A 26,134-nucleotide genomic window follows, 5' to 3' on the forward strand; every position below is an offset into this window, starting at 1 on the left:
AATAAAAAGAACCAACTATCATATGTGTGACAAATACTATAGACTATTGTGAGAAATTCAGATGCTCTCTCTCCTGTCCATGCAGTCCATCTTGAAAAACGATCTGGCCACGTATACTGAAAACGGTTCCGGTACAGCCAGAACAGGACTGGCAAGCCCTGCGGGCCTGGTTCCACTGTAGGTTTCTTCCTAGGTTCCTGCTTTCTAGGGATTTTTTTTCTAGACACTTTGCTTCTGTCTGCATTGCTTTCTCTTTGGGGTTTTAGGCTGGGTATCTGTAAAGCACTTTTTGACAACTGCTGATGTTAAAAGGGCTTTATAAAATACATTTGATTGATTGGCCTTGTTTAAAGGAATGTGTTATTGGTTTTTAATAGTGAATAAACATGTTATAACCTTATGTTATATAAGCTAACCCCATGGAAAACCTACAGTATTGCAAGTGAAACCACAACGCTGCAGCTGTCAAGAATATAAACAGTTCTGTACTGAGGCTGTTAAAAGGCTACTCTGTTCAAATTTCCAGTGCAGTGCTGTCAAATTCCCAAGACTATGATAGCTAGCTGCTAGCCACCGTTCACCAGAGGGCTTCCTCTTTGGTTCTCAGTTGATGCATTGAAGACTGCATGGGATTGTGTACAATAATCCCGAAGTTTTGTCTACACTTTAATAATGCTTGTTTCCAATGAATGCGATTTCGAAAACCTTTGGAAATGTACTATAATCCAGAAAGATTTTTCATTAAACAAATTGTTGAATTACGACACACACCTCTATAGCGTTAGGGTTCCCTCATGTCCATGTTACAGCGCTTGTTGACCCGTTCTAGTAAACTATAGCGTCACCAAACGCCGGTGTGTAATGAAAGGACGCCAGAAGTGTTGTAACTGAACTGAACTAAAACAGAGCACAGTAGTGTATATTTTGCATTTGTGAAATTATTTTTTGATGTGTTATGAAAGTAGATCTTATGTTTCTAGAACCATATCGCAATTGAGAATCGATTCATGTTTAGAGGGAGCATTTGACTGTTTTGGCTGCCAAAGCCAGTTTACCTCTGATAATGTCATGGTCCTGCCTTGTCGACTCGCCTACATTTCTTTAATGAACACATTTTTGTGCTAGCTAGCTAACTTACACTGCATGCAAATAAAGAAACGATAGCTGCTACCTATATAGTGGCATGTTGTGTAAATAAATGCTGGGAATAAAATAGGCACAAAAGTTTATATTGAGCTCATTTCTGACAGCAGTTGACCCATGCGGTTGCACGATTTACCAATTGACAGCTAACGTGCTAGCTATCTAACTAGGCTAACCAGTGACTTCTTCCAGAAGAGACCACAAAATGTACTGCAAATAAAACAAAATTATATACATTTCTTTTCGGGCAATACATGTCGTCACAGCCATAAGAAAAAATACACATCTAGCTAGCTAATCATTTTACTATTCATGTCAACATCCACCTGCTACAGCTAAACTGGAGGGCGTACCTACGTCATCAATGTTGTGCTCATGAACGTGACCTCATGGCTCTTCGCCCTATTGATGCTGCAAAACAACAATGTTGCAACACACGTACCTACTTGTGAACAAAATTATTCATAAATATTATCCTGCCAACCACTACATGAAGAAGTTTAAGGAAAACATCAACTCTAATTGCTCCTTTTGTAATGACCACCCAGAAACAGTGTTGCATCTTCTTTGGCATTGTATTCATATAAGAAAACTATGACAAGACATCAGTAGATTTATAATTGAACACATTTATGAAAATCTTACACTGTTGTGGAGAGATGTACTGCTTGGATTTTTTGCCTACGATAGAAATAAGCTGAACATTTTTTATGTAATCAATTTCATTATTCTTTCGGCCAAATTTCATATTCACAAATGTAAATTTACAAACAAAACACCACCTTTTCTTACCTTACAAAAGGAAATTGAACTGTATTTTAAGACAATTAAATACTCTACTAACAAAAAAGCTGTTAGAATAATAAGTGTATGTATGTTCCTTAAAGGTCCTTGTGTAATGTAATATTTTACCCCCTAGCCCAATTGTCCTTTGTATATTATTTATATATACTTGTGTTCCCACATGTACTTCCTGTATTGATTTGTTGTTAATAAAAAATATATATATTTTTTAAAAATCAAATATAAAACAACATGCTGCAAAACAATTGGGAACTCAAAGAAAAAAAAGCAGGTAAAATCATGACGTTGGTGATCTTCAGGTCGGACAGTTAGAGCTCCAGAAAGATGACAGAATTTCCCTCTTGGAATTCCGAGTTGGTTGACCGTTCAAAAGACTGTCAAACCACTGATCAAAGAAAACTGTATAATTCTCATGTAGATTGTTGTTTTCCATACATTAAGGTAATCTTGCTGACAATGTAAATGAAGACCGTAAAGGTTAATCCCGAAAGAATGAACATGCTGAGGAAACGAAATAATCAACCCACAATACCAATTTTCAGCATGTTCAATGCAGTCAAGGGAAACTCACTGTAATTAGTTTTGTGCCAGCACAGCAGAAGCATATTTCTATTGTTGGGATTTTGCAACAAGTACCATGGTCTGTCTGTCAAAACATAGGAATTTCTTAGCCAGCCAATTACCAGTTTTACTGCTTAAAGTTTGAAACTCTGCCGCTTTACTGTTCACAATGTCTACATGAAAGGGTTTTCACAACCAAAATAACCACCAGACAGCAGATTTAGGATTGCTAGGAAAATCTCTGTGCCCTGGTCAGGACTCCGTTATTGATGAATAGAAAAGCAAGCTCTGTAGCCAAAAAAAAAATTGCAAACCCCATGGTAATCTGACTACCTAGTGTTGTCAAATGTTTATGATAAACATTTACATCCATGTCTAATTCTGTACTTTAACAACAGCAAAGCCTTGTCAAAGCTTGTTTATGAAGTTCTGTTTATGTAAGTTACAAAATGCAAACATCCATATAACCTACCAGTCGCATGTGTTATTCTGTGGCCCAAATAACATATAATCAAGAACTTCAGGGACCACAAAGCTTAACCACTCATCAAAGGGTGGCTCTAAAAGGTGTCTGACTCGTACATTTACAACTTCTCAACAAAACTTGTTTCCCCCAGATTCATGCTTGAGAGAGCATGAATCTGTTATACTTAGTTATAGTTGCAATATATAGAGCTCATCGATGAGGCATAGGAATGTAAAACAGGGTGCATCATTGCATCATTTTTATTTAAGTAGGCAGGTCAGTTAAGAACAAATTCACTGGATGTCATAAGGTGAATGCACCAATTTGTAAGTCGCTCTGGATAAGAGCGTCTGCTAAATGACTTAAATGTAAATGTATCCCGGCCAAACCCTAACAACGCGGGGCCAATTGTGCACCGCCCTATGGGACTCCCAGTCACGACCGGTTGCGATACAGCCTGGAACAGAACCAGGGTCTGTAATGACACCTCTAGCACCGAGAGGCAGTGCCTTAGACTGCTGCGCCACTCGGGAGCAGAAGTCTAGGCACTAACATCACAAATTGTATTATTGTAATGTATACTCACTGAAATACTAACAGAGACCTGTCAGCACAAAATACATTTGTAGAAATCCCATTAAGCCTTTTTATGTGAATAATGCACATTTCGGATAAAAACATGATGGAAACAGCAAAATGTCAGTAAACTTTCCAAATGTCGACAAAACAAAATACACTAGTTAAGGTGAGATGTTTTCGTATCTGTACAATTAGTTATATTAGAAATGCCGGTGGAAACGTCTTTATGCGCAAATATGAATATAATAGCCATTATATCGCAGTAAACTTGGAATAACGTGATATGTTGCGTGGTCCTTCCACTACCACTCAAGAAAACATGCTGTTTACAGCAGTCGCGCAGCCAGTGACAGGCCTAAAAAAATGTCATGCGATGTTTTACCGCAACAACCTGCCAACGTCACATGGCTAATCTTTGTAGCGCATAAGCTAGTACACTCTACCACGCTAGTTTACTCGAATCGACTCACCAGCTAAGGCAATTTAGTAGTTCTAGCAATGGTAAACCAAAAGGAGTGTGTGCCAGAAAATAATTTGGATCAATCTACCGATAGCTTCCAGAATGAAACATTTAACAGGTGGCGCCAGGATTGAAACAACCGCAATCACAACCGCCAATGCCACGTCGAGCCAGGCATGCTTGCCTAACGGTGAACCAGCAGTAGGTCCACCGACGGATTTGTCTCCCGTTGATGAACCAGCCTGTCAACCAAAAGCTAGCAAAGTTCCCAATGACCAGTTCGTGTGGATTGAGTATAGTAAAGTGAAATATACAATTTATTGTAAGTTTATAGGCACTTTCCTGGGGCAAATGTCGAATTCAGATTTATATGAGAAGGATTTAAAAACTGGAAACTCGCAAGAAATGCTTGCTGCAAACACGAGAATAGCAAATTACATGTTTGTGCCCTTTCAATATGTGAATCCTACAAGGCAACCCATGGGCCTAGAGGTCATGGGACTGTGTTGAACCAAATGCATGGTGATGCAAACATGGATTTTATAGAAAAAAGTGCACGTTAAAGTGGTCATAGATATTGTTTTAATGTGTGCAAAGCAGGATATTTCACTCAGAGGGCATAGAGAAACTGAAGAGGCAATCTATGGTAATTTTTTTGAAATGTTAAATTTCATCTCAAAGTATGAAATAGAAAACAGGCCTAAGGATCTGCCCCTTTTCCCCTAAAATGACATGCCCAAATCTAACTGCCTGTAGCAAGTATATGCATATTCTTGGTACCATTTGAAAGGAAACATTTTGAAGTTTGTGGAAATGTGAAAGTTATGTAGGAGAATATAGATCTGGTAAAAGATAATACAAAAGAAAAAAAACAACAGTTTTGTATTGTTTTGTACCATCTTTGAAATGCAAGGGAAAGGCCATAATGTATTATTCCAGCCCATGTGCAACTTAGATTTTGGCCACTAGATGGCAGCAGTGTATGTGCAACATTTTAGTCCGATCCAATGAACCATTGCATTTCTGTTCAAAATGTATCAAGACTTTTGTTTATTAATAACTTTGTTAAAAAATGTGCACTCTCCTAAAACAGTAGCATGGTATTCTTTCACTGTAATAGCTACTGAAAATTGGACAGTGCGGTTCGTTTAACAAGAATCTAAGCTTTCTACCAATATCAGATATGTCCTGGGAAATGTTCTTGTTACTTACAACCTCATGCTAATCACATTAGCCTACATTAGCTCAACCGTCCAGTGGAAGGGACACAGATCCCAAATAAGTTTTTAATGGGCTACCTCGCAATGCCACGCTTATGAGCCCCGAAATTCAGAATGAGTTACAGCATCATTGTTACTGTGGAGGATAAAAGATTAAGTTCATTCTGTGCCTTCCACGTATTTTGCCATACTAGCAGATTAATGAAGATCAATCTAAACGAGAACTTATTGATGTGTGCATCCGATACATTCATTGTAGAATGATTCAAGAAAATGCTGTTGGGTTTATGGAAACCGCTGATTACAGTGTAGTCAACTTCATTAGGGAAAACATTCAGCATCAAGAGTGACAGTGACCTGAGGCAACTTTGTAACAATATTCTAGACAGACAGATTACTGAGTTGAACTCAAGATTTCAAGAATACACATACAAATCATGCAAGCGGCAGCCTTTTCCAAAGACTACCAAACCTGCGGCCTGGAAACCACAGCAGCTGCAAACCACATGCGATCATTATGCAATATCAATTGAGGATTCTGAATTCCCTGTTTTTATTCAGCAGTTGAGTCGCAAAATGAACATGGGAAAGAGTGACTTTTCCTCCATAATGAGTGTACTCGACAGCTGCCCTGATGATATTTCCCCTAATATAAACTCTGTTAATAAGGATCATTGTCACACTTCCAATGACATCATGCAGTGTGGAGACACAACTGGGATTTTAAAGATCGTCTTCGCACATCAATGACAAGCGGCTGGCTGAACCACTTCAGTTTGCTGTCTTTTGAGGTGGAACTGACAGATACATTGGATTTATGATGAAATCATCACCATATTATGATTTTTCAATACCGATACCGATTATTGGAGGACCAAAAAAAAGTAGTCTATACCGATTATTGGCGGACCCAAAAAAAAGTCTATACCGATTATTGGAGGACCAAAAAAAAGTATACCGATTATTCGGACTATTTTTATATATGTATATATATATGTGTAATAAATTACAATTACAATACTGAATGAACACTTATTTTAGCGTAATATAACAGTGTTTCCTGACCCCTCCTGTCTCAGCCTCCAGTATTTATGCTGCAGTAGTTTATGTGTCAGGGGGCTAGGGTCAGTTTGTTATATCTGGAGTACTTCTCCTGTCTTATCCGGTGTCCTGTGTGAATTTAAGTATGCTCTCTCTAATTCCCTCTTTCTTTCGCTCTCTCGGAGGACCTGAGCCCTAGGACCATACCTCAGGACTACCTGGCATGAGGACTCCTTGCTGTCCCCAGTCCACCTGGCCGTGCTGCTGCTCCAGTTTCAACTGTTCTGTCTGCGGCTATGGAATCCTGACCTGTTCACCAGACATGCTGTTTTCAACACACTAGAGACAGCAGAAGTGGTAGAGATACTCTTAATGATCAGCTATGAAAAGCCAACTGACATTTACTCCTGAGGTGCCGACTTACACCCTCGACAACTACTGTGATTATTATTATTTGACCATGCTGGTCATTTATGAACATTTGAACATCTTGGCCACGTTCTGTTATAATCTCCACCCGGCACAGCCAGAAGAGGACTGGCCATCCCTCAGAGCCTGGTTCCTCTCTAGGTTTTGGCCTTACTAGGGAGATTTTCCTAGCCACTGTGCTTCTACCCCTGCATTGATTACTGTTTGGGGTTTTAGGCTGTGCTATATAAATACATTTGATTTGATGATAAATAAAATCTATTCCGTCTCAAATAATGAAACATGTTCAATTTGGTTTAAATAATGCAAAAACACAGTGTTGGAGAAGAAAGCGATATGTGCCATGTAAAAAAGCTAACGTTTAAGTTCCTTGCTCAGAACATGTGAAAGCTGGTGGTTCCTTTTAACACGAGTCTTCAGTATTCTCAGTTGAGAACTTTTAGGTTGTAGTTATAGGAATTATAGGACTATTTCTCTCTATACCATTTGTATTTCATAGATCTTTGACTATTGGCACTATAGTATTGCCAGCCTAATCTCAGAGGTTGATAGATTTGAAGTCATAAACAGAGCTGTGCATTGCGAAGAGCTGCTGGCAAATGCAGGAAAGTGCAGTTTGAATGAATGCTTACCAGCCTGCTGCTGCCTACCATCGCTCAGTCAGACTGCTCTATCGAATATCAAATTATACTTAATTTTAATATAATAAAACAAGGTCATTAATATGGTCAAATCCAGAAACTATCATTTTGAAAACAAAATGTTTATTCTTTCAGTGAAATACGGAACAGTTCCGTATTTTATCAAACGGGTGGCAACCCTAGGTCTAAATATTGCACAACCTTCAATATTTTCATAATTATGTAAAATTCTGGCAAATTTATTACGGTCTCTGAAGAAATGGTCTTCACACAGTTCGCAACGAGCCAGACGGCCCAAACTGCTGCATATACCCCGACTCTGCTTTCACTGAACGCAAGAGAAGTGACCATTTCAGGCACAGCATTGATTATATGCAACGCAGGACAAGTTAGTTAAACTAGTAATATCACCAACCATGTGTAGTTAACTATTGATGTTAAGATTGTTTTTTAATAAGTTCAATGCTAGCTAGCAATTTTCCATGGCTCCTTGCTGCCTGCACTCAGTAACAGGTGGTCAGCCTGCCACGCAGTCTCCTCGTGGATTGCAGTATAATTGGTGTCCAAAAATGCCGATTACCGATTGTTTTGAAATTGTGAAAAATCGTCCAATTAATCGGCCGACCTCTACTTATGATTTATGTCTAAAGGTTCGGTACCATTTTATAATACTACTGCCCACCGTGGTATACAATTTAACATCAAATATAGTCATTTGCCCATCGAGATTAAAGTGTGTCTGAAGAGGAGTTTGTTGTTGGCAAATTGGCAACTGTTCTAAAGTTAGTTCTATTTTAATATGCTGGGATAGGTCATTATTTGTATATGCAACGAGGTTGCTCTAGGTAGTATGCACTAGTAGAAAACGATTGTATTACGAAATAATATATGGTGCAAGTCGCAAAATAAATTAAGTAGACAAAACATGCGTATCCAAATTTTTCTAGGCCTATCCAAAAAAATAAATACTAATAATGGCTACGCCCCTGGGCTACAGATGAAATAAGTCAACTTCATGGTGGATGGAAGTGCACGGTGATGAGATTGATGCTCCTTTCGAATAAAAATGAAGATTCTTGTGACATCATGATCAATGCTTGGCTGCAGTTTATTTTTGTCAATCTCACTCCTTTGTCCATAATAATCTCATGTTGTCGGCTGTATCCGCACTGCAAACGGTTGGCTAGAGCGCATGTGCCAAAACCGGAGTGGGCACAGTCGCTATATAATGCTACATTTGATGTGACAAATCCATCAGAGTTAAATGCGATGGAAGTCAATGTACAGTGCATTTTGTTTTATTCGTTACATGGGAATTTAACTGCAAAAGTTATTTTTAATGTGCACTACGTCATAACCCACAGCCTTTAAAAAATATATATTTAAAAAAAAAAAAACGGCAACAAGTCAACGTGATGGAAACATCTCTGGTGAGAAAATTCACATTGATGCGAATATTCTAAAATCGGCATACAATCTATCGCCAATTGGATGGAAACCTAGTTAGTGTCTCCGTTTCACAGATTGGGAACACTAATGCCCACAAGGGACTGGGTGAAGCCGTTTGTCTATGGTGTCCCGCTGTTCCCCTCCTAATAGTTGTAGTTAAGATGCAAGCGGAGTAACATCTTAGATTTTAAAAATAAAATATTTTTCAGATGCAACCTTAGCTAGGCAAGTCAGTTAAGAACAAATTCTTATTTACAATGACGGCCTGCTCTGAGGCAGCCAACAGATCTTTACCTTGTCAGCTCGGGGATTCGATCCAGCAACCTTTCGGTTACTGGCCCAACACTCTAACCACTAGACTAGCTGCTACTGGCCTTCTCTCACCCATTGCATTCCACCTAGTACATCCTTCCAATGTGACTCCCAGGGTCAGCATATGACTAGTGCTTGAAAAGGATTTGTTGCTACAGTAACAGTACAGTTCAGATTAAAATCTGCCATCACCCTACCGGAAGTCATTTCAATAACAGGGTCAAACTCAAATACAAAAACGTTTCTCATATAGTACACTCGGTATAAAACATATTCCATGACTGTAATAGACATCAGTTGTTCGTACCCCTTGGGTGCTAACCCCTTCTGAATGTTAACGCATGTCAGTCAGTATGTGGAACGTTGTGCCAGGTAGAGACCACCACATTAACAAGTGTACGTTCCGTTTAGCGTCCCATGGTCGGCATGGTAACGGCTGGGCTCTTCGTGGTGGCGTCGTCGGCCTTCCACTGGGATGTAACCGTCTTGACCTGAGTGTAGAATTGGATGCCCTGTAGAGACAACACAGAGAAGAGGCGCAGACAGTCAACACAAGAAAATTGGCACCTCATACTGTACAGTTGACTGCAGAAACTATTCAATTAGGACCAATATGGTCATATGATAAAAAAAACATGGGCGAGAAACAGTTGTGGGCTTGTGCTGGTTGTTGTGAGCTAACCTGTTTGCCGTAGAAGTTGGTGTCGCCTCTGAAGGAACCTCTGGAGCCGGTGAAGGAGAACATGGGAAGGGGGACGGGGATGGGCACGTTCACACCAATCTAAATGAGAAACACAGAGTAGGGTTTAATATTTCCCCCCAAAAATATGTCAGACAGCTTGTTGGCTTATTTTTACGATAACCCGTTTGTGGTGACTCAGATGATCCCCTAAATAAATCAGATAAACTAATAGTAGCCCTAGGCCAGCGGAGATTCAGCACCACAGATATCGCAGTTGATCGCAAATCTAACCAATTGGCCCACAGTGCGCTTGCTTTTGTTAGCATACCATCATGAAACAATGTTGCAAATGTAAATTTCCTCAAGCACTTTATATCTTGAGCCTCTGCCAGTGTCACACGTTAGTTTGGGGATTTCAATGTGAGCTGGAGATTGAACGTTATCTACCATAACTGCGTCGAGAGGTTGTGTGTAGCCTGCACATATAGTAAGCAATTAAAATGTATAGAAGCTATGCTGTAGCCCAAGGGCCTAATATCTGCTAATTTGCCCTTCTTTCTCAGCATATCCTCTCACCAGTTGTGAATAGGGCTGTGATGGTCTTGAAATTTAAGTTAAGTTACGGTGATTGGCTGGGGGGCATTTGCGCATATCAGACAAAAGAAAACGTGGCTTCTCTCCGAAACTTCACCATTACATTATCAGTACCATTATTATTATCCATGTTCTCTAAATATTAGTCGACTATACAAATTAAGAAGTTTCAGATTGGCAAGGAATCCCCCCCCCCAAAAAAATAAAATACAAATTCGACGCACTGAACCAGTCACAACAAGTTTGATAAATTTTTCCCCCTCCACTTTTCAGAACAATTTCAAATAATGTCACAAATACTGCTGCGTTCATTGTCTGTGGCAATATGTTGTTTAAAGCCACTAAAGAGGATGCAGTTATGGCGGCAGGTAGCCTAGTGGTTAGAGTGTTGGACTTTGAAAATATTTGTATGCTCTGGAGCAGGTTGACGTCAAGGATCTGTCTGTACTTTGCTCTGTTCATCTTTCCCTCAATCCTGACTAGTCTGGCAGTCCCTGCCGCTGAAAAACAGCCCCACAGCATGTTGTTGCCACCACCACCATGCTTCAACGTAGGGATGGTGCCAGGTTTCCTCCAGATGTGGCGCTTGGCATTCAGGCCAAAGAGTTCATTCTTGGATTCATCAGACCAGAGAACAGTGTTTCTCATGGTCAGAGTCCTTTAGGTGCCTTTTGGCAAACTCCAAGCGTGTTGCTGCGTGCCTTTTACTGAGGAGTGGTTTCCGTCTGGCCACTCTACCATAAAGGCCTGATTGGTCGACTGCTACAGAGGTGGTTGTCCTTCTGGAAGGTTCTCCCATTTCCACAGAGGAACTCTGTAGCTCTGTCAGAGTGACCATAGGGTTCTTGTTAACCTCCCTGACCAAGTCCCTTCTCCCCAATTGCTCAGTTTGACCTGGTGGTTCCAAACGTCTTCTATTTAAGAATGAGGCCACTAAGTTCTTGGGGACCTTTCATGCTTTGGTACCATTCCCCAGTTCTGTGCCGACAAACCTATCTCAGAGATCTACGGACAATTCCTTCGACCTCATGGCTTGGTTTTTGCTCTGACATGCACTGTCAACTGTGGGACCTTATATAGACAGGTGTGCCTTTCCAAATCATGTCCAATCAAATGCATTTACTATGGGTGGACTCCAATAAGTAGAAACATCAAGGATGATCAATGGAAACAGGATGCACCGGAGCTCAATTGAGTCTCAATACTTACGTAAATAAGGTATTTTTAATACATTTGCAAAAAATTCGAAACCTTTTTTCGCTTTGTCATGATGGGGTATTGTGTGTAGATAGAGGGGAAAAAATGTATTTTAACACATTTTAGAATAAGGCATAACAAAATGTGGAAAAATTAAAGGGGACTCAATACGTACCCGAATGCACTGTATATATGGAAGTAGTTTAGTGCCTAAAAAAAGGGTTAAATGTGTCAACAAACTACATATCTTTCTCTCAGATTTGGGACAGACACTTCAAAAATAAACTTTCCCGTCTAGTACCGGGTCGGATCTACCTTTGCCTCCAGAACAGCCCGAATTATCAGGGGCATTGATTCTACAAGTCGGAAACTTTCCACAGGTATGTTGGTCCATGCTGACGCGATACACCGTCGCCACTAGCCTGGGTCCATTGACTCATGCCAAATCCTAACTGCCATCAGCAGGACCTGGGATTTGTCGGACCATTATTGAATATATACAAAGCAGTCATCTATCAGACTCCCATCCAGAGTGACACAGAAGCAACCAGGGTCAACGCCCTGCTCAAGGACACGTCGACAGATCTCCCACAAGATCAAAAAAATGGGGACACGAACCAGCCACCCATCAGCCACCGGCCCAAACTCCCAACCACCAGCCCTCCAAGATCCCCCCCCCCCCCCACCGTTCACTAAGAGCTGCCCCTCAACCATCTGAGAACCCCACCCATCCCTCGTCCAATACACCAACAAAATTAACCAAAGATAGAAAGGGAAAACAATGCCCTACGTTAACCTACAAATTACACCTTCAACGACCCATGAAAAAGACTTGCATACACAACAAAAATAGTGAGGTAAACAATAGATGACCCCGTGTGGCTCAGTTGGTAGAGTAGGCCACTTGCAAAGGGTTGTGGGTTCGATTCCCGCAGGGGACCAGTACGAATTAAAAATGCATGTACTAAGTCGCTCTGGATAAGAGCATCTGCTAAATAACTAAAATGTAATTAAAGTTGCATTAAATTATCCTCAGAGTTACCACAAGCTATGAATCACTGCATAGTTGCCCATCTATCTAGAAATGAAGTTAAATGGGAAACTACTTTTACTGTTGGACGCCAATCACACAAGTCTTACTTCCCCAAGCACCTACCGGAGGTCTCTGAACTATGGCTCACCTGTCCGACATCCACCTCGTGTGTGTACTTGCGGGCGGTGGCGCCGTTGGTGGTGAAGATGGCGGTTCCGTTGCCGTACTGGTTGTTGTTGACCAGGGAGATGGCTTCACCCAGAGTGTCAGCCTCCAGAACCACCAGCACCGGCCCAAAGATCTCCTCCGTGTAGCACTTCATCGCTGGCTGGGGAGGGGAGGAAAAAGCCTGAGATTAAGTAGTGCATCATCAGTTTTCCTCGTCATTTCCCTCATCAGTGCATACTTTAGAGAGCCATTTATAACTTGTCAGAAATGTCCAGATCAACTAGCCCATATCTAGGTTTTGTAGCCCTAGACTGTCGTGTTGGGTTCTGAGAATATGAAATACTTATTCAGGGAGAGAGGGGAATGTATAACGTTTCCATTCTGTCCGGATATGTTGTTAGCCATCGGGGATCCTATGGGAGGAAAGAAAGACCGTCTGGTACGAGTCAACATAACAGCCGTGAGTTGGAGAGGAGTGAGCACTTTGGGGCAGAGGTCAGATGAAGTGAGGAAGAACAGATATCACCAAGGCTCTGTCAAGCAACAGAGATGCATTGGCTGTTCAGATGTGTAGGAAGAGACTCAGCCTAGGAGAAAGGGATACATATCAGTGCTCGTGTGAATGTCTTTTGTCTTATGCAGCTGTTTGACCCAATGTGGTTATAAACTTGGCTTGAGCTTTATTAAGCGTCCATGACACTTTAGAAGGTTCATTTTAGAACCTAACACTGGTATGTCAAAAGTTTGTATATATTTTTTTTGTACTTTTGTCAAGGTGTAATTTCCACTGTACCAAAGTTTAACATTATTCTGAGATACTCCACTGATGTGCATGACCCTTCCAAGTGTAGTGGAGATGGTTCACCAAAATGTACATGATGTATGAAATATAGTAACCTGTATAGTTTGTAGATGTGGAAACCTAGGGTTTAGCTGAGCGTGCTAACAGTCAATCAAAACTTAAACGACACAATTCTTGCAAACTGAAATGTTATATATAAACTCTGCAAAAAAATGAAACGTCCCTCTTTCAGGACCCTGTCTTTCAAAGATGGTCCTTCTGTAGCTCAGTTGGTAGAGCATGGCGCTTGTAACGCCAGGGTAGTGGGTTCGATCCCCGGGACCACCCATACGTAGAATGTATGCACACATGACTGTAAGTCGCTTTGGATAAAAGCGTCTGCTAAATGGCATTTATATAAGATAATTCATACAAATAACCTCACAAATCTTCATCGTAAAAGGGTTTAAACACAGTTTCCCATGCTTGTTCATTGACCCATTAACAATTAATGAACATGCACCTGTGGAACGGGCGTTAAGACTAACAGCTTACAGACGGTCGGCAATTGAGTGTCCTAAGTTCTTATAACTGTGACCTTAGGACACTAAAGAGGCCCATCTACTGATTCTGAAAAACACCAAAAGAAAGATGCCCCAAGATCCCTACTCATCTGCGTGAACGTGCCTTAGGCATGCTGCAAGGAGGCATGAGGACTGCAGATGTGGCCAGGGCAATAAATTGCAATATCCATGAGACTGAGATGTCCGTGAGACTGTGAGACTCCTAAGACAGCGCTACAGGGAGACAGGACGGACAGCTGATAGTCTTCAGTGGCAGACCACGTGTAACAACACCTGCACAGGATCGGTACATCACACCTGCGGGACAGGTACAGGATGGCAACAACAACTGCCCAAGTTACACCAGGAACACACAATCCTTGAAATACATCCACAGGTACACCTCCAATAGGCTAATTGACATAATTTGAGTCAATTGGAGGTGTACCTGTGGATGTCTTTCAAGGCCAACCTTCAAACTCAGTGCCTCTTTGCTTGACATCATGGGGAAAAAAAATCAAAATAAATCAGCCAAGACCTCCACAAGTCTGGTTTATCCTAGGGAGCAATTTCCAAACGCCTGAAGGTACCACATTCACGCAAGTATAAACACCATGGGACCACGCAGCCGTCATACCGCTCAGGAAGGAGACGCATTCTGTCTCCTACAGATGAACGTACCTTGGTGCGAAAAGTGAAAATCAATCCCAGAACAACAGCAAAGGACCTTGTGAAGATGCTGGAGGAAAACAGGTACAAAAGAATCTATATCCACTGTAAAATGAGTCCTATTCGACATAACCTGAAAGGCCGCTCAGCAAGGAAGAAGTCACTGCTCCAAAACCGCCATAAAAAAATGCCAGACTACAGTTTGTAACTGCACATAGGGCAAAGATCGTACTTTTTGAAGAAATGTCCTCTGGTCTGATGAAACAGAAATAGAACTGTGTTGCCATAATGACCATCAATAAGTTTGGAGGAAAAAGGGAGGCTTGCAAACCGAAGAACACCATCCTAACCGTGAAGCACGGGGGTGGCAGCATCATGTTCTGGGGGTGCTTTGCTGTAGGAGGGACTGGTGCAATTCACAAAATAGATGGAATCATGAAGAGGACAATTATGTGGATATATTGAAGCAACATCTCAAGACATCAGTCAGGAAGTTAAAGCTTGGTCGCAAATGGGTCTTCCAAATGGACAATGACCCCAAGCATACTTCCAAAGTTGTGGCAAAATGGCTTAAGGACAGCAAAGTCAAGGTATTGGAGTGGCCATTAAAGCCCTGACCTCAATCCTATAGAACATTTGTGGGCAGAACTGAAAAAGCATGTGCGAGCAAGGAGACCTTACAAACCTGACTCAGTTACACCAGCTCGGTCAGGAGGAATGAGCCAAAATTCACCCAACTTATTGTGGGAAGCTTGTGGAAGGCTAGCAAAAAATTTGGCCCAAGTTAAACAATTTAAAGGCAATGCTACCAAATACTAATACAAACTTCTGACCCACTGGGAATGTGATGAAAGAAATAAAAGCTCAAATTTATCACTTATCCTAACTGACCTAAGACAGTTTAATATATTTTTACAATTACCTTAGGGTTGGATCAGCTCTAATATTAAAGCTGATCCAACCCTAAAGTATTTTTAATAAAAATAATTAAAAAACAGTAAATCACTCAGCTAAGGTTCAAAGCCAGGTCGGTTAGAGAGACAAACACCCCCCCCCCTTACCGTAACATTGGCGATGATGGTGGGCCCTACAAAGTTGCCATTCTCGTATCCTTTGACGTGGACATTGCGTCCATCCAGCAGCAGCGTAGCTCCCTCGTCCACGCCACTCTGGATCAACATTTCAACACGGGCCCTGGCTTCAGGGGAGATCAGAGGACCCACGTCGGCACCCGGCTGGTCACCTAAATACACACAGAGGAAGAAAACACACAATTAATATATGCCATTTAGCAGACGCTTTTATCCAAAGCGACTTACAGTCATGTGTGCATACATTCTACGTATGGGTGGTCCCGGGGATCGAACCCACTACCCTGGCGTTACAAGCGCCATGCTCTACCAACTGAGCTACATTAGAACTCTATTCTATGACATACACTATGTGGACTGGCACTGGAGGTCATATTGGATGTACTATTTGAAATGTTTAATTAAATCAATGTTCTCACACATAGGGGGGGGAAACATTTTGATTTGTAGATTTTTTTGGGGTGTTTGTATCATTTGATTTACGCAACATGCCTACCTCTTTGAAGATGCAAAATATTTTTTCCTTGTGAAACAAACAAGAAATGAGACAAAAAAAAATGTACTTGTGTGCATAACTATTCCCCCCCAAAGTCAATAGTTTGTACAGCCACCTTTTGCAGAAATTACAGCTGCATGTCTCTTGGAATATGTCTCTATAAGCTTGGCACACCTAGCCACTGGCATTTTTTTCCCCCATTCTTCAAGGCAAAACTGCTCCAGCTCCTTCAAGTTGGACGGGTTCCTGCTGGTGTACAACAATCTTTAAGTCATACCACAGATTCTCAATTGGATTGAGGTCTGGTCTTTGACTAGGCCATTTCAAGACATGCAAATGTTTCACCTTAAACCACCCAAGTGTTGCTTTAGCAGTATGCTTAGGGTCATTATGCTGCTGGAAGGTGAACCTCCGTCCCAATCTCAAATATCTGGAAGACAAACAAGTTTCCCTCAATAATTTCCCTGTATTTAGTGCCATCCATCATTCCTTCAATTCTGACCAGTTTCCCAGTCCCTGCCAATGAAAAACATCCCCACAGCATGATGCTGCCACTACCATGCTTCACTGTGGGGATGATGAGAGGTATTGGGTTTGTGCCAGACATGGTGTATTCCTTGATGGCCAAAAAGCTCAAATTTAGTCTCATCTGACCAGAGTACCTTCTTCCATATGTTTGGGGAGTTTCCCACATGCCTTTTGGCGAACACCAAACATGTTCTTATTTTTTTCCTTTAAGCAATGGCTTTTTTATGGCCACTCTTCCATAAACTCCAGCTCTGTGGCATGTACAGCTTAAAGTAGTCCTATGGACAGATACTCTAATCACTGCTGTAGAGCGTTGCAGCTCCTTCAGGGTTATCATTGGTCTCAGTTGCCTCTGATTAATGGCCTCCTTGCCTGGTCCATGAGTTTTGGTGGGCGGCCCTCTCTTGACAGGTTTGTTGTGGTGCCATATTCTTTCCCATTTTTTAATAATGGATTTAATGGTGCTCCGTGGGATGTTCAAAGTTTCTGATATTTTTTATAACCCAACCCTGATCTGTACTTCACCACTTTGTCCCTGACCTGTTTGGAGAGCTCCTTGGTCTTCATGGTGCCGGTTGCTTAGTGGTGTTGCAGACTCTGGGGCATTTCAGAACAGGTGTGTATGTATGTATGTATGTATTATTTATACACATACTGGTGAACTTTAATGGACTTTAATTAAGTATGTGACTTCTGAAGGTAATTGGTTGCACCAGATCTTATTTTAGGGGCTTCATAGCAAAGGGGGTGAATACATATGTGCACACCACTTTTCTGTTGTCTAAAATAAAATAAAAACAAACAAGTTATTGTTTTTCACGTCACCAATTTGAACTATTTTGTGTATGTTCATTACATGAAATCCAAATAAATATCAATTTAAATGACAGGTTATAATGCAACAAAATAGGAAAAACGCCAAGGGGGTGAATACTTTTGCAAGGCACTGTACCTGCATTGACGCGCAGGGCTTTGGAGCACTCCACCAGCTCTGGGAGCCATTCACGAGCCTCGCCTACGAGAATGGCGGTTGAGAGAGCCATACAACGCTGTCCTGCAGCGCCAAAGGCTGCGCCCACCAGCTGGTTCAGAGTGTTCTCCTTGTTTGCGTCAGGCATCACCACACCGTGGTTCTTAGCTCCCTACGAGACAGAATACAAGGGTTGGTAGGTTTACTGACATGAGTTTTCAGAATGTGCAAAGACATAGACCTAAGCAATAAGAAACTCAAGGAACTTTAGCCATCTACTGGTTCAGGATTGATAATGCGGTAGAACTATTCATCTTGCAGTATGGTTAAGGGCACTGTAGACAATTTAAGGCAGACATATTTCCCTAAGCATCTAAGGGTTCCTTTCATTCGTTTAGTCCCCAATTGGCCCTATTCATAGACACTATTCGGTTATCATATTTACCATGTTGGACTGTACTCTCTTGCCATTCTTGGATCCTCTCTCGTAGATGTACTCTCCTGCCTGGTTGGAGCCCACGAAGCTGATGGCCTTGATGGCAGGGTGGTCACAGATGAAGTTCACAGCTACGGAAAGAGGTCAAAGGTCATATTATTTCACTCCTCAACATAGCACTGTAAGGGCACAAGATGGAGGTGTAATCAACTTGGAAATGAAACCTGCAACAAAACAAATAGTGTTTCCTACATGGACTGCTACCCCCTACGGCACTTAAACATTCACCTACACATACATTAGGCAAAGCGTTTACTTAACATAAAGTGCTGGGTCTACAGGACATTCAAAGACTACCAATATACCTCAGGCACTAGCTAACACACATGATCAGCATAGCCTGGTTTTTCCTTACATCCTGGGAAACAGGACACACTTCAATAGCATGTTTTATAAAGACTCACACACACGCCCCCTGGTCTTACCAGCGTGCTGTCCATGGATGATGTTCAGGGTCCCGTCGGGCATCCCTGCGTCCTGCAGCAGCCTGGCCAGCAGCATGGTGCATCCTGGGACGCGCTCGGAAGGCTTCATCAGGTAGGTGTTGCCACACACCATACCCATGGGGAACATCCACAGAGGGATCATGGCGGGGAAGTTGAAGGGGGCGATACCAGCACACACCCCGATGGGCAGGCGGTAGGTGTAGGTATCCATGTCTTTGGTGATGGAGGGCAGAGTCTCCCCCAGCATCAGGGAGGTGATGCTGCAGGCGTGCTCTGCCACCTCTAGGGGGCAGAGAGACGGTGAGTAAAGCCAGGAAGCAGAAGGTCAAACTGCTACTCTTAGAGATAAGAGTAGCAGTGAAAGACATAGAAGTGGTGGGCAGAGGGTCAAATATTTGTGGTGCAAGGAGATCGCGATTGCAGAACAGAGATTTCAATACAGACTACAGAGACAAGTTGTCGTCGTATCTCCCAGTTGCAATCAGTTCAAACATTTTCTCCGTGTTTCCCCATGCCTACTTAGCATGACTGGTCTACCTACGCAATCCTCTGAAGACGTCTCCCTCCGCGTCAGCCAGAGTCTTGCCCTGCTCCAGGGTGATCAGCCTGGCTAGCTCTTTCTGAAAACAGATAAAAATAAATAAATGAAACAAACATCTTTGATGAACATTCATGTTTTAGACCCCGATTGTTGCAAAGAAACTTGTGATCCAAAGAATAAGCTACAAACAATCTTCAATACAGCTCAAAAGGCATTATATTGAACAAAATATTGGGAACCATTCCTATGGAGGCCCATTTTCAGACCAGGGTCTTTCCTTACAATGTTTTCCTTGATGAGCTGCTGGTATCGGAGGAAGATCTGCTGGCGGGTGAGGATGGAGGTCTCGGCCCAGGAGGCGTAGGCCCTGGAGCAGGACTCTACTGCAGCTAACATCTCTGTCTGGGTGGCTTTGGGCACGCGACCCACCACCTCATTAGTGGCCTGAGGTAGGGAGAGAATAAGGACAATATATTAATAATCATGTCATTGTGAACGGAGACACTACATAAGGGGCCTGTCCAGGAGGGTGTAACGTAAAAATTGATTGTGTACAGGTATAACGTTATATCATGACATGTAGAATAGGCAGTTGAGTCAAATAGCGCTTCATTATGGTCTTTAGTGAGACTGAATGCTTGAGGGGGACTTGTCTTTTACCAGAGTTTTAGCATTATAAATAATACATAAATCATTTTTAGGCTAACTTTTAAATTAAATTATTTGTAGGGAAGAGATTTAGGGTCTTCTGGGTGTGTAGCTGATTCTGCATTCAACAGCAGTATATAGTTGCCTTGCCAAAAGCAAGTCAACAGCAAGTTTCCCTGAAGTAGATGCAGAGTTATAGTTAATGTTAGTGTCAAGGGTCAGTTGGCTGTGAAGAATATGCTTGCTTCCATTTCTACACTTTGCAAATCATACAGATTAAAATATGACACCCTCAAGACATTTTCAGCTTCCGACCGACCGGCTTATACATTGTGTACACCTGTTGTGGTGTGTGTGTGTGTGTAAGCATTGACACTTACAGGGTTGTGAATGTCCAGCCATTCTGAGGTGCTGGACTCTACAAACTTGCCGTCAATGAACAGCTTGGTGGTGGGCTGCAAGAAGACAGGAAATGACAACCTCACAATGGACATGTCATCGACAATGTCAAACATGTCTGTGCAGGTGTAGATTGCATGAGCCTATATTTGACTACAAGTCTTAGCGAGCTACAGTATACATACGACCACTCATAAATCTAGTTATTATACGATTGCAAGATATTAACTCACCACTGATGATGATGAATAACACACGAGACCCATCTGAAGTGGTGCCTGAAGAGAGGACACACGAGGATCAATTGTCAACGTTACGTTCTCATTGCCATTGACCAGCTAGCTAAGATCCAAAACCCTACCTTTCTACTAGCTAGCTAACCAACTGTGACATTGAAGTTAGCTAGCTAGTTGACTCGTTCAACCTGTTAATCATGCATTGACCGCATTGCTACAGAATATAGCTAACGTTGCATGGCAAAAAGGATATAATCGTACATGTCTGCTTAGACTTTTTTCCCAAAAATTTGTGGCGATAGTTAGCTAACTAGCTACCGTGCCATGCTACTATGCTAGCAATGTATATAGCTAGCTAGCCAATCAAGTATAAAACAATGCATTTAGCTAGAAAAGCTGCACGGGGAATGTGGTTGACCTTTTTGCTCCATAACGATCTCGCTAGAATCCCTGCCATGGTAGAAGAGATTGTGATTGCTTTCCGCCCAAAGTACACACACCACAGTCCCTAAACACAGACACCTCTGGCCATTTATAAGGTCAGCTATCGAGCAGTTATACGTTGATGAAGTCAAACAGACTGAGAACGTAGAAAACGCAAAAGCTGCACCTTTTATTCGATCTTTCAATGAGCTAGCAAAGTTAGGCCACGTTGATGAATGCAGCAAATACTTTATGCATCTGTGAAATGGAAACGCTTATAGAGTCCCGTGAAGAGGACGCAACATGTGAGGGACAAACGCTTGGACAAGAACCAATCAGTTGGCGAAAACAAAAACACGCCCCAAAATGTACGAAGCGGATTGGCTGGCCTTTCATGATAGGGACCAGTCGTCGTTGACATTGGGCAAATTCGTTTTACACGGTCCGGTATTCCGGCTGAGTGGATTTCACGTAAGGACCAATGGAATGGTCTAAAATGCATCAAATCCAAACACCAAGGACACCGAGCCATGCTAAATAATTTACCCTTGCAATTAGTGCCCGCCCCAGCTCTGTTACATGTCTTTCATTGGTGCAAAATCGAGTCCATCATTTCACCTTATGCATTTTCTTCTTATCCAACAGAGCTTAAAGTATCACGTGAGAGCGGGTCTTTTTTCGCAACATACATTAAATTAAGTAAATTGAACTTTCTAGAATAAGGTAGAATACATTATAATAGTATAGAATAGACCATAGTCAATAAGTCACTACATTACTTTATTCCTGATTCCACTTTTTATAATGTGACAAACACTTTTTACATTGGCCTTGGTCTGAGTTTTTATGCTATAATTAAGTTACCTATTTCTATACCTAACATGTTATATTTAGGCGTGAGCAAAGTAATTTGACCCAATGGAAAACTGTGGCTGAGCTACGTTAGCTTCTTTCCTTACAGCTAGGTTGAAGATGACATAAACACTTTCAACCTAGCTTGACATGTGACCGTTTCTATGATACCACACACACACACACACACACACACACACACACACACACACACACACACACACACACACACACACACACACACACACACACACACACACACACACCATGGCATTCCTTAGGATATCCACATTATACAGTGAGTGAGCTATCACATTGTTTTATGAAGTTACTAATTTCTTTACAATGCCAAATAACTTTTCAATTTTTATTTTTGCTAGCCTAACATTAGTGCACAGCAGTCCACTTTGCTGATGGCGACTAGTCAACGACTCTGTCTTTATCCACCCCAGGCCTGTTTCACTGAGAACCTCATCACAGGTAAAAAGCTGATTTATGTAAATTACCACTATCTGTCAAGATTAGGAATCACAGACTTTGAGGATATGAAGGTAAAGGGAAATTGAGCTGTGAAGCTTTCAGATTCTAAGCCTGCATTGGATACTTATAGCAATTTCAGTAGAGTGATGTTGATTGAAAAGGTCTAAATGTAAAGTAGAAATAGGCTAGACTACAGTAATCTCTGCATTAAGGCACTAAAATGTCCTGGAAGCGCCACCATGAATGTATGCAGGATTGTTCCAACCCAAATAAGAAAACATTGGGCAATATTCCCATCTCGGTGGTTGGCTAATTATTCAAGATGGGTCGCACAACATGATATATCATACACAACCAAATGCAGACAATCAGATTCAGCACTGAGAATAATTCATATTTCATTGGCCAACTAACGAGGGTAGCATCTAAACTGGACCCTGGGACGACTCCTTCACCTACAAACAGCTCCTCAACGACAGGAAACAGTGAATGGAATTTGGTGTCTGATATAAGAAACGTGAATGGATTAAATGTCGGTCAGTGTGTTGTTGGTAAGAATCAGAATCACCTTTCTTTGCCAAGTATATTTAACATTTCTAGAATTTTACTTGGTGATGTGCTACTAGCAATAGACAGACCGAATACAGACAGAGGAATTTACACAAAGTTTACGTACATTATATACAAAATAGATCAAGTATGCATAGAACTGTACAGTAAGAGAATTTACAGAGAGGATTTACAAATGTACATTATAAATATATATGTGCAGAGGTAAGAATGCTCTGTTATGTAGTACAACAACAGGTGCCTATGTACAGTTCATATGCAGTGTTAATGTGCAAAGTGCAATTACGGTAGTGCGGTTATTATATGTGCAGGTCGAAGATGGCTTGATGCAGTGCGCAGCAGAGAGTGCATAGTCCCTTAGTTTCTATGGACCAGATGGCCAATTGGTGAGGAACACAGCACGGGGAAAGAAACTGTTCAGCTGTCAGGCTGTTTTGGTCATGATGGCCCTGAACCGTTTACCAGAGGGGAGAGTTCGGAAGAGGGGGTGTCTGGGGTGGGCGGGGTCGGCAATGATCTTTTCTGCACGCCTCCTTACCCCTCCTTAGGTCCTCGACGGAGGGCAGGTGGCAGCCGATGACCCTCTCCGCAGACCGGTCAATGCGTTGCAGTTTGCCCTTGGAGGGAGGAGTGGTTTAGTTGTGTATGACGAAGCAATAACGTTCCAATCAATTACAGATGTTGATGTTGACGTTGATTGCAACGACAGGGGTTTGTAAGGCGCTTTGTGATTCAATTGGTGTTGTGGAGAGTGTATGAATGTTTTTCTGATTATTTCATTTGTAATATCATTAGTGATTGAGGAGTAACACCAGGTTCAGTGCAAGGTTCAGGACTATGACCCTGTAGTTATTATACTACCACATGTGCCAATAGGATCCAGACCTCCTGGCATAGTATGCATAACAGATACGTATCCTTATCCAAGGGCCCAAGGCTATGTTCCACTTATTCTCGTTTTCTTTCTAAAAATATGTTCTACTCCACTAGCCAGCACTTCGCCAAACCAGGCTTGCGTTTCTTCCATCTCCAGATTGACCACTTATTCATGGTCCAATAGAGTAGGAAGGTTTGATTGGAGAATATTAATACTCCATTGGTCCATGAACAAGTGGGACACAGTTGCCTTGTCACAATGTCCTTTATTGATTAACTAGGTAATGAAAGCTACAACAACAGGATGTCATTTTCTGCATTCTAAAGAATATATTAGACACACGAAAACTGCAAAGGCTCCTGGAATCACCATAGATTTCTTCGTTCCAACACCTTGGGCCTACATTGTCTCTATTGATCTGAACCCTATACCGTGGCTGAATGAGGCTATATATTGATTCGCAGTAGAACTCCTCAGTGCAATGCTGTAGTAGATGAAACCCAACACCTTGTGAATTATGAGGAACTGGGCTAAGGGCTTTGTTTTGAGGACAAAAACAGCGAGTCTGATATGTTAAGAGAATGCATTTAGAGAACACACATGGCCTTTGTCAACGTGAAGACGTGCAGAATAAGATCAGAAGATGACATGACCTACGATGTATCATCCCAGGTCATCTTCTGCACGTCACAATACCGTGTAAGCCTGCGGGGCTAAAACCTAGACATTAGCTCAGGTAGCTAACACAAATATTTAGGTCTCAAGCAAGGTTGTGATTTTAATCTTTATTTAACTAGGCAAGTCAGTTAAGAACAAATTCTTCATTTCAATGATGGCCTAGGGAATGGGTTAACTGCCTGTTCAATGGCAGAACAACAGATTTGTGCCTTGTCAGCTCAGGAATTTGAACTTGCAACCTTTCGGTTACTAGTCCAACACTCTAAGCACTAGGCTACCCTGCCGCCCCATGAGTCACCGAACCACCTCCGTTACATAACCACAGCAGTAGTAGCCTTTGGCTAGCCCTGTGCTTTAGCCTGAGGAGTGGGTGCCAAAGACAGGGCAGAGAGTACCAAGATGGTTACAGCCAACCTGCCATTTTCTTGTGACCTCATTGAATGCAGAAGTAGTCATGTTGGTACCCAACTACCTGGGTATCTCATGAAAGCTTTTGAAATTAGCATATGGTAATCTTTCAGTTTGCCAATAGATCATACACATTTTAAGGCTATTATTTCACCACATGTTCAATAGCCTATACATCTTTGGTTATTTGTGTGCTTGCTTGTTTGCAGAGGTGCCTGCACCAGATCAATTCTTAAATTGTGTTTTTATGTCACTGCATCAAATCATTGAGCTTAATTGATTGCTTATAAATGTGCTCAGCTCATAATCATTGTGATGATAAATGAATAACAGCATGGTGATTAATACAGTATTTCCATATAGCCTACTACAGGGACACTGCATTGTCAGATGTGAAGCTGAGTTCATACAGCCTACTCATTTAAATAATCAGTATACAGGTGCAAGATTGTGCTGGGAGGCGTTGCAACTGTCTGTCTGTCTGTGGATGAATGCACAAATGGCCCTAGTGCTGGGGGGCGCCCTCGATTACCATTCCAAGCACAGCAGTGCACCTCTGGTCACCCGCGAAATTGAGCTGGCTCGCTGGCGGGTAAAGGTTGATAGTATAGTCCACGACTTGTGTGATGCCCGGACCGGAGGACAGAAGGGATCTAGCGGGGTGTCAGTCTGACTAGGTTGCTTTGAGCCCGCATGTCACCTGCGGACCTGCTGAGAAAAAGCGATGCGAACATCTGACTTCTACGCGATCCGAATGCAGCACCAGCAGTCAGTAGACAGCGCCGTATCGCTACAAAGGCGTTTTCTCTTCTATTAAACGGTTCATGCCGTTCGAGTGTGGTGTAGCTGGAAAGCTGTAGAATCAAAGCGATAGCGGGACCTCATCCTCCTGCCGTTTTCTTTTAGATAGCCAACACCAAGCGAGCATTTCCCACGTACATACACCGGGGGAAGTAAGTACGGCGTTGGAATGTTGCTTTCTATGGCCATGGATTTCTTGAAGGGCATCGCTGGTTTCGAAGGCCATTCTCACAGACTATATTAGGATCCAGCGCACATTTTTGGGAGACCTGAGTCGGCTCAAGGAAACACCATTTACATTACACAGAATTCTGTCAAAATGTTTTGGCGCTCATAACAACATTTGCGGAAGAATTTACGCGGTAGGCCTACTACCCCAGATTGAACAGGGTTGATGCTCCG

General features: G+C 42.0%; 2 protein-coding genes across 4 annotated transcripts in view; one reads left to right on the plus strand and one right to left on the minus strand.

Annotated features, from left to right (window-relative positions):
* Positions 1–8,626: 8,626 nt before the first annotated feature.
* On the minus strand, positions 8,627–21,215 carry LOC123990985 (methylmalonate-semialdehyde dehydrogenase [acylating], mitochondrial-like). Its single transcript, XM_046292058.1, has 12 exons — positions 21,062–21,215; positions 20,641–20,685; positions 20,389–20,463; positions 19,643–19,804; positions 19,361–19,439; positions 18,799–19,101; positions 18,323–18,444; positions 17,860–18,049; positions 15,854–16,035; positions 12,760–12,939; positions 9,788–9,886; positions 8,627–9,617 (listed from the first exon to the last, which is right to left on the minus strand). The coding sequence occupies exons 1-12, from the start codon at positions 21,098–21,100 to the stop codon at positions 9,513–9,515; spliced, it is 1,581 nt and encodes a 526-aa protein (XP_046148014.1). The 5' UTR covers positions 21,101–21,215; the 3' UTR covers positions 8,627–9,512.
* A 1,709-nt stretch (positions 21,216–22,924) lies between these two features.
* The window catches only part of LOC123991690 (leucine-rich repeat and fibronectin type-III domain-containing protein 5-like), a 24,755-nt gene continuing 21,545 nt past the window's right edge, over positions 22,925–26,134 (plus strand). For 2 of the 3 annotated variants that reach the window (XM_046293337.1, XM_046293338.1), the window contains exon 1: positions 25,421–26,134. This exon is cut by the window's right edge. The gene's annotated coding sequence lies outside the window, so the exon portion shown is untranslated. Of the gene's footprint in view, positions 22,950–25,420 lie in introns of those variants that run through there. The other variant, XM_046293339.1, reaches the window with a different exon arrangement.

This window comes from Oncorhynchus gorbuscha, linkage group LG12 (genome assembly GCF_021184085.1).
Source record: "Oncorhynchus gorbuscha isolate QuinsamMale2020 ecotype Even-year linkage group LG12, OgorEven_v1.0, whole genome shotgun sequence".
NCBI lineage: Eukaryota > Metazoa > Chordata > Actinopteri > Salmoniformes > Salmonidae > Oncorhynchus > Oncorhynchus gorbuscha.

Excerpts from the sequence above, each read along its gene's own strand:
- LOC123990985 (XM_046292058.1), bottom strand. The coding sequence starts at position 21,100 with ATGGCAGGGATTCTAGCGAGATCGTTATGGAGCAAAAAG. Across the intron at positions 19,805-20,388 it reads GGCTGGACATTCACAACCCT|GCCACTAATGAGGTGGTGGG; the intron begins GTAAGTGTCAAT and ends TCCCTACCTCAG. Across the intron at positions 18,445-18,798 it reads CATCCATGGACAGCACGCTG|CTGTGAACTTCATCTGTGAC; the intron begins GTAAGACCAGGG and ends CTCTTTCCGTAG.